The sequence below is a fragment of the Cheilinus undulatus genome, linkage group 11, assembly GCF_018320785.1.
Source record: "Cheilinus undulatus linkage group 11, ASM1832078v1, whole genome shotgun sequence".
Lineage (NCBI taxonomy): Eukaryota > Metazoa > Chordata > Actinopteri > Labriformes > Labridae > Cheilinus > Cheilinus undulatus.
Window position 1 is genome coordinate 34,729,140 of NC_054875.1, and position 8,734 is coordinate 34,737,873.

General features: G+C 39.9%; 1 protein-coding gene across 1 annotated transcript; it reads left to right on the plus strand.

Annotated features, from left to right (window-relative positions):
• Positions 1–235: 235 nt before the first annotated feature.
• On the plus strand, positions 236–8,267 carry ddx23 (DEAD (Asp-Glu-Ala-Asp) box polypeptide 23). Its single transcript, XM_041800233.1, has 17 exons — positions 236–313; positions 736–893; positions 1,038–1,157; positions 1,680–1,773; positions 1,864–1,929; positions 2,032–2,170; positions 2,251–2,384; positions 3,362–3,474; positions 3,589–3,732; positions 3,857–4,082; positions 4,337–4,482; positions 4,624–4,801; positions 6,226–6,468; positions 6,556–6,707; positions 6,802–6,910; positions 7,278–7,452; positions 7,538–8,267. The coding sequence occupies exons 2-17, from the start codon at positions 736–738 to the stop codon at positions 7,759–7,761; spliced, it is 2,421 nt and encodes an 806-aa protein (XP_041656167.1). The 5' UTR covers positions 236–313; the 3' UTR covers positions 7,762–8,267.
• The last annotated feature ends 467 nt before the right edge of the window (positions 8,268–8,734 follow it).

Here is an 8,734-nt window from a genome sequence, read left to right on the forward strand (position 1 = left end):
CTTTAGTTCCTGTTTTTCTGTAATGTCGAGAAGTCCTTGCGTTTTCGTTTTTTTTTATTTAAAAAGACGCTTTTTTTAATCAGGCACTTGGGTGTTCATGTACCAAACAACTGGGGCCCTTAATACAATTATTCTACGTTTCTGGTAAATGTAGTTCTATAAGCCGTCGTCTTGGCATGAACTGTCCACTCCGTATGGGACGTCCAATACTACAAATCCCACAAGCCTTTGCTTCCTCCTGCTCGTGTTGGGCTATATGGCGTACCGTTGAAGCGCAGGAGAATCGTACCAGTTTTGTTGACAACCGATAAAGGTAATCTCAAAGTGGTGTAAATACGTTTTTACGTAGTCGTGCTTTATTTATTGTAATATATAAGGTTAAAATGTACTCATGGCTGCGTGTTTGGTCAGTGTATTCAAGTAAAATAGACTTTTGGCTAAGTTGATAGCCCAGGGAGCTAGCCTGTTCACAATTCTGAATGAATTTATTGAACAGAGTTTGATTGACTTCCCTCTGAGCGTCTGTCCGCCTCATATTTGATTCATATGTATTGTGTATATTTACTAACCAGGGAGCATTAATATAAAGCAACTAAAAGTTCTGGATATTGTATCCTGGTGTGTGTGAAATTTCATAAACGATAGCACGCGACCTAAAATATTTTTCATTTGACCTCCAGATTGAGTCATGGTTGCTAGTTAATAACAAATCCACCTACACTGTTATGTTTGCAGATGGCAGCGGACTCCATGGACAAGAAGGATGCTGAATCCTCAGGGACCAAAGACAGAGACAGGAAACGCAGCCGATCTAGAGAGCGGGACCGAAAACTCTCCCCATCACGAAAACGCCATCGATCCCGGGAAAGAAATCGATCAAAATCTGTAGAAAGGTAACTATAAACAGCATTTATAAGTTCTTTATGTCGTGAAATCTGTTAACAAACGAAATCAAGCATTTTCAAAACATCTATGCATCTGGTTGTCTAATTTAGTTATAAAACAATAATTGTGGCTGAAATGTTTTATAATGACAGAGACAGACGCCCGAAAGACAAAGACAGAGACAAGGATCGAGACAGAGACAAGGACAGAGAGAGGAGCCGTAAGGACAGAGACAGCCATCGACGTGACAAAGACCGCAGCAAGAGGTCCAGGTATGAAAACTTTTGGAAGTGTCTGTGGGATCCTCTAGGGTGCTCTTTCAATGGACAAATGTGATGTGGTGATCTCTGGTTACTTTTCAGTGGGTCAAGTGTCCTCTAAGTGGATGAAAACTGTTGAAGATCACCCTAGAGGGCACTTAACCAAAAATTAAGAACATTTAATACAATTCCCTAAGCGCCTCAGATATAGATTACTTTTTCACAGACGTCCTTACTTTGTGGAATAAATAAATAAATCTTTTGCGAAGTTTGAGTTACTAATGTTTACTTCATATAAAAGCAGAACATCTACCTGTATGCATGTGATTAAAATGTACTGAAGCAGGTGTAACGCATGTATGATATATGTTTGTAGTGTCTTTCTGCTCCTGTTGGGTCTTAAATATACAGTGTATGAATAAATTACAGGGTATAAATTAGGCCTGGAGTTAATTCTGTGAAATAAGTAAAATAAACAATGAATGCTATTTTTAAAGAGGTTGATTACACTGTTAATTTTACTTTTCTTTATAGAAGTCTCTCCCCCAAGTCGAAGGATTCAAAGTTAAAGAGAGAGAAGGATATCAAAACAGAAGAGGAGGAAGATGAGAAAAAGAAGAAAGAGAAGGTGACACTCTGGTCTGGTTTAATCTCTTACAGAATCCTGTGGTTTCTTCGTAATTATTTTGGTTGTTTAACTTCCTGTGCTTCCTCTTAGGTCCAGCCTCTGTCTTTGGAAGAGCTTCTCGCCAAGAAGAAGGCAGAAGAGGAAGCAGAGGCAAAAGTGAGCACTGATGAACTTTCTGAGGTTCACATTTTCTCTTACTCTTAAAACACAAAATATACTTTTCTGTCCTCACTGTTTTTCTCACCTTTTTTTTCCCAGCCCAAGTTCCTTTCCAGGGCCGAGCGAGAAGCTGAGGCTATAAAACGAAGGGAACAACAGACAGAAGAGAGGAGGCGGATGGTGGACGAGGAGAGGAAAAAAAGAAGGGTTTTCCAGGACATGGGGAGAAAAATGCTTGGTGTGCATCAGCTGCAGATATGTTCAAATGTAAATGGTATGCAGGTTTTAGATTGTGATGCTAATAAATCTGTGTTACAGAGGATCCCCAGGAGAGAGAGAGACGAGAGCGAAGAGAAAGAATGGAGCGAGAAAACAACGGGAACGAAGAGGATGACGGACGACAAAAGCTCAGGGAGGAGAAGGATAAAGGCAAAGAGCTCCAGGCCATCAAGGTTAGTTTAAAAATGGAATCTGGGGAAAAATAATCAGTAAAATATTTCATGATGGACATTACATTTTATGTAATATGTTACTGTCCAGGATTAAGTCAGCTATTCAGCAGCTAGGTGTATCTTATACTATGCACAAGGTACAGTCAATGCAGTGAAATGATTTTGCCTTTATAACCACTCATCCCTTGAACATGTTGGCTTGGTGGTTGCCTTACAGCAGGATGTTTGTTGGTTTGAATTCCAGCTGGGTTTTTCTGTTTCCTCCCACAGTCCAAAAAACATGCCCATTAGGCTGATTATTGATACTGAATGCTAAGGTGTGAGCGCTTTTAAGTCTCTCTATAGTGTTTGACTGAATACCAGGCCATGGTGTTCCTTGCTCTTGACAGCTGGGACCCCCTGAATGGGATAAGTGTTGTAGACGATGCATAGATGGACTTTTGTGATTTTGCGAGAGCTTAGATGCAAGAGCTGCTGACGCTGTATAGCAAAACTCTGCAGGGCCCTTTGATATGATCGGGGTTTGCTGACCTGAAACTAAAGGAGACTGTGCCTTTGAGGTCATACCTCCTGGACTCTGGCTCTGTTTCCCACTAAGATTTAGGGCTGTGGGCATGGTTGACATTTTTAAAAAGCAGTTAAATAACAGTGTTTTCAGGCGTGCCCTTGTTAGATCTGTCTGCTGCTTTTATGCGATTGTCTGTATTAAATATCTTTCTCTCTCTCTCTTTGTCTTTGCCTTTTTGATGTGTTAGAGTGAAACTCTTTGTGATGTCTGCCCTTGAAAAGTGCTTTATGATAAACTTTAAATAGCTGAAACACAAAGACACTAGCTATTGCTGTTCTAAAACAAACCCAGAGTCATCATAGGAAAAACTTTTAAGGTTTATTTTTTGTATTCAACCATCAACTGACAAAACTTTGGCTTCTTGATTTTGATTCTGTAACAAACATATTACATGATCTGTTTTTTGCAGGAGCGTTACCTGGGAGGACTGAAGAAACGCCGAAGAACTCGCCATCTGAACGACAGAAAGTTTGTCTTTGAGTGGGATGCTTCTGAAGACACTTCAGTCGACTACAACCCCATGTGAGTCAGCATTAACTCATTCTATCATTTTAACATGTTTCTACTGATTCAGAGCAGGCCTTTTCCATAATTACAACAGTCTAAATAGTGTGATGTTCCCGATCTTTTCTGCAGTTATAAAGAAAAACATCAGGTACAGCTTTATGGACGAGGCTTCATCGCTGGCATCGACTTGAAGCAGCAGAAAAGAGAGCAGTCCCGTTTTTATGGTGACCTGATGGAGAAGAGGCGAACGCTGGAAGAGAAGGAGCAGGAAGAGTGAGTCAAACAAACATATGATGGGTTCTGTTGCTCAAAATTAATCCAGAAGCTAAAGGTACTGTGAAAAGATCAGTCTAGTTTTATACCTTACAGCCACCCTTGAATTCTCTCCTCCTCTCAGGACGAGGCTGAAGAAGATGCGTAAGAAAGAAGCCAAGCAGCGCTGGGATGACAGACACTGGTCTCAGAAGAAGCTGGACGAGATGACAGACCGAGACTGGAGAATCTTTAGAGAGGATTACAGCATCACCACTAAGGGAGGAAAGATCCCAAACCCCATCAGGAACTGGAAGGAGTATTCGCTGCCGGCGCACATCCTGGAGGTTATCGACAAGTGTGGCTACAAGGTCAGCTCACAGTCTCTGTGTTGGAGCTTTTATAGGATGGGCACTAAAGTTTCTTTTTTTGTAGTTTTTAAAAGAAAGAAGGGTAGTTGTTACGCTCTGCATAGATGTCAGTCTAATGCACATGGTCTTTCGTGTGACTCTAATTTTTTTTTTTTCTTTTTTTTTTTACATTTTTTCTTCCAGATAACCTAGAAACAGACCTTTTCTTGTGTTTTATTAATCAGTAAATGTGTGCTTTCTCTCTGAAATTCTAGGATCCGACACCTATCCAGAGGCAGGCCATTCCTATTGGTTTACAGAACCGTGACATCATCGGCGTGGCTGAGACTGGTAGCGGTAAAACAGCTGCTTTCCTGATTCCACTGTTGGTCTGGATCACCACCCTGCCAAAGATCGACAGGTAATAGAAAGGAAGCAAAATGATCCAAGTAGATCTATTAATTAGATCTCCCAAATGATTTTTTTTTTACCTTCTCTACATTTTATTACTTAGATTAGTGTATATGACATTTCTTTTCTCTCTGATTGGCTTTTTTCACAGGATTGAAGACTCAGACCAGGGTCCTTATGCTGTGATCCTGGCTCCGACTCGTGAGTTGGCTCAGCAGATTGAAGAGGAGACCATAAAGTTTGGTAAACCACTCGGCATCAGGACGGTGGCTGTGATTGGAGGAATCTCCAGAGAGGACCAGGGCTTCCGTCTCAGGATGGGCTGTGAGGTGAGACATGATATGACCCTTTTTACATCCTGTGAAGAAAAGGCATCTAATGAAATGTTAAATGCTTGTTTAAACGGGTATCAGGGCTTACTTCAGAAGTTTTAGCCTCCTAAGCCCTTTCATGCACATGTGAGGACATTACATATTAGCTTTCCTCAAACATAGTAATAATTATTGCTATTAGAATTAATGAGGTAATTGCTCAGAATGACCATTGAAGTTTAAGTAATTTGCTTGAAATATTTGGATAATTGGCAGTTTTGATATTTTTGAGGAATTTGCTTGGAAATTTTCAAGTATTTTAATGGAAATTAAGGGAATATGTTTGTTTATTTTGGAGCGTTTCATTGAAAGATTTGGGGAAAATTGCTTTTTTTGTGATTTTCCTTGGAATTTGGGAATTTTATTTGTACATTTTTGCAGATTTAATTGGGAATTTGAAGGGTAGGGGTTTTCCTTTAAGATTTTTAGGATTTTTAATGGAAATTTCAGGGAATTTGTTCGGATGATTCTGTCATTTTCACTGAATTTTGGGGAATGCCTCTGTACGTTTTCCAGAATTTGCTAAAAATTTTAGGGGTAATTTGCATGGAATTTTTGGGCAATCTTTTGGAAATGTTTATACTTTATGATAAAGATTCACTGAAAGATTTTAGGGCTATTTAAATAAATCGTGGGGTACTTCGTATGGGATAATTTGAAGATGTAATTTAGAATTTTAACAGAAATATTAGGAAATTTCTTTGAAATTTTAGGGAATTTGTTTAGATTTTGGACAAGAAAATTTCCAGGAAATTCCTGTTCTAAACAAGGCTGATGTTTAAAATGAAAGGACTTCTGGATTGCGCCTTTCAAAGTATAAGTCCACTTTAGCATTTCTTTGGAGACGCTCCGTTTGTATGTACATAATACTTTTATTTTGAAAAGCTCCAGGCACACTTCCACTTTTTACTAAAATCAGTCACTTGTAGGGAGCTTTATTGAGGTAAAACTTAAAGGAATGACAGAGCTTTGACAGCAGGGAGACGAAACCAACACGCAGCAAACTCATGGCAGCATCAGCTGCAAGCAACAGAACCATCTGAAAAACGGTTACTGCTTAGCAACGGAGAGGAGCACTGCAGAACCGTGAGGTCACACTAACGTGACGCAGAGCCAAACATGGTGGTCTGGTGAGTTTATGAGCTGAAATGAACTCAAAATACAGATATGTGGGATACTTAGTGAGTTTTTTTAGTTTAACATACATTTGAGACATACAAATATCTATCCAACAAGATGAACTTGTCTGATCGTGCAGGGTTCCTTTTAAAGCAAGTTCAAAAATGTGATAACTTCACAAACAGATATATTTTCTGCTGTATCACCTAGATTAAAAGGTATCAATGCTGTGTAAACCTAGTTTTCATGTACTCTTCTTACAGATTGTGATTGCCACCCCTGGTCGTCTGATCGATGTGCTGGAGAATCGCTACCTGGTCCTGGGCCGCTGTACCTATGTGGTCCTGGACGAGGCTGATCGTATGATTGACATGGGTTTTGAGCCCGACGTCCAGAAGATTTTGGAGTACATCCCAGTGACCAATCAGAAACCAGACACAGATGAAGCAGAGGATCCTGAGAAGATGATGATGAACTTTGAATCTGGAAAACATAAATACAGACAAGTATGTTTATCCAACGAGACACTTTGACCCATCAGTGTATAAATCGACTGTGCTCTCATTGGTTATTCACCCTTTTGCTCCTTCCAGACGGTCATGTTTACGGCTACTATGCCTCCAGCTGTGGAGCGGCTGGCCAGAAGCTACCTGCGACGTCCTGCTGTGGTTTACATCGGTTCTGCTGGTAAACCACATGAGAGAGTGGAACAGAAGGTCCTGCTGATGTCAGAGGGAGAGAAGAGGTCAGACTAAACTTGTAACTGTAAACCCTCAACATCTTCATTGTTTAGTTCTGTATGAACGTCATACTGATGTGTTTTTATTTTTGTACTGCAGGAAGAAGCTGTTGGAGGTGTTGGCTAGTGGCTTCGAGCCCCCCATCATCATCTTCGTCAACCAGAAGAAAGGTTGTGATGTGCTGGCCAAGTCTCTGGAGAAGATGGGAGTAAGTCACTGTGGATAACACCAGATTAATTATTTATTTTTTATGACTAGATAAAAAAAAATACTCAGTTAGGAACAGAAAGTGAAACTTTGTAATTAAGGATTTGTGCTGTAAAACACTCTGATGATTAAGATGACACAGCTGTAGGAATTTTGCACATGTAAAGAAGTGCTGACTACAGACACACTTGTTGATATTTTGGATGCTGCTGTCAGACCAAGCTCGTCCTCAAGCTGGAAATTAATGTTTTATTGAAATCCCAAAACTGTATGGATATGGTCAATTTTTTTTTTTTTAATCAAAGCTGTACACTTGTTTTTCTCAAAAGTGCTATGAATTAAAACAACCCCTTGATGTCCTCTTGCAGTACAATGCTTGCACCCTTCACGGTGGTAAAGGACAGGAGCAGAGAGAGTTCGCACTCTCCAACCTCAAAGCTGGAGCTAAAGACATTCTGGTGGCCACAGACGTTGCTGGTCGAGGTATCGATATCCAGGACGTCTCCATGGTCATTAACTACGACATGGCCAAGAATATTGAAGGTAAGAAGTCTCTCTACATTTCTTCTTTTTTAATGTGTTATTTTTATGAAATAGAAAATTGAACTCCCTTTTTTTCCCTCTTCAGACTACATCCATCGTATCGGTCGTACGGGTCGTGCTGGTAAGAGCGGTGTTGCCATGACCTTCCTGACTAAAGAAGACTCGGCTGTATTCTACGACCTAAAGCAGGCCATCCTGGAGAGCCCGGTCTCCACCTGTCCTCCAGAGCTGGCCAACCACCCGGATGCCCAGCACAAACCTGGAACAATCCTGACCAAGAAGAGGCGCGAAGAGACCATCTTTGCCTGATTGATGAACACAAAGCAGGACTTTCAGACTGTTTTATCAAGGTGTATCGCTACAGGACGAGCACGTCTGTTTTACACCCTGAATTTTGACTCCTGGACATTTAAACCTCACTTTGGTGATTATGATCTAAACTTTCATCCCATTCAAACTGTCTTTTATTTTTTAACCAATAAGCTGGTTAAGACAAAGATTCGCTGTTCCCTGCACTTGTTTAGGGGTGAGAAAGCTCAGTTAGTAAATGCAGATTCAGTGGTAGAGGTGCTTCAGTCTTTTATAAACAAGCATAACCATGATGTCTGCACTGTATAAATTCACTTCAGTTAAAAGACTGTGACAAAAAAAACTACAATGAGGAGTTATCTTTGCTTTGTGTTATTCATTTCTGTCACAAAAATGAGGATTTCTGGACTTTTTAAGAGACCAAGTGACAACCCTTTACATTTGCTTCAGTAGCTCTGGGTAAATTGTACTTCATTGTTTAAGTATAAACATTTGTATGAAGTGAATACAGAAAATTTGAGTGATTATTGACTCGTATCTGTCCCAGTATGTTACTTAAGATCTTTGCAGTGAAGTCAGATATTATAGTGGAATTTAGTGAGAGGATTCATAGATGCGGATTTTTTTTTTTTTTTTTAACCAAAGAACATTTTTTTGGCACAAAGTGTTGCTCTGGAATAATTTATATTTTTCATTTCTAATCTTTTTAAAATAGCTAATTTGGCCTTAATTATAGTATAGCAAAGCTTGCAACTGATAATGACTTTCAAAGTTTGATGGTATTTTTTCTACAATATGTGCTGGTAATTTGCTCTTGCATGCAAAAAATTACCTTTATTGTGCATTTATTTGATAAACAGCAAAGTGTATAGATCAGACACTGGGGAGAGAGAGGGGAGGGAGAGGGGAGGGACTGACCTGCAGGAAAGGTGCTACAAGTCAGATTCAACCCAGACTGCCCACTTTGAGAGCT

What these genes read in the sequence shown, in the direction of transcription:
- ddx23 (XM_041800233.1), top strand. Translation starts at nt 736, where the DNA reads ATGGCAGCGGACTCCATGGACAAGAAGGATGCTGAATCCTCAGGGACC. An exon ending in TCAGTCGACTACAACCCCAT is followed by an intron (nt 3,475 to 3,588) that starts GTGAGTCAGCAT and finishes TCTTTTCTGCAG; the next exon opens with TTATAAAGAAAAACATCAGG. An exon ending in TCGACAAGTGTGGCTACAAG is followed by an intron (nt 4,083 to 4,336) that starts GTCAGCTCACAG and finishes CTGAAATTCTAG; the next exon opens with GATCCGACACCTATCCAGAG.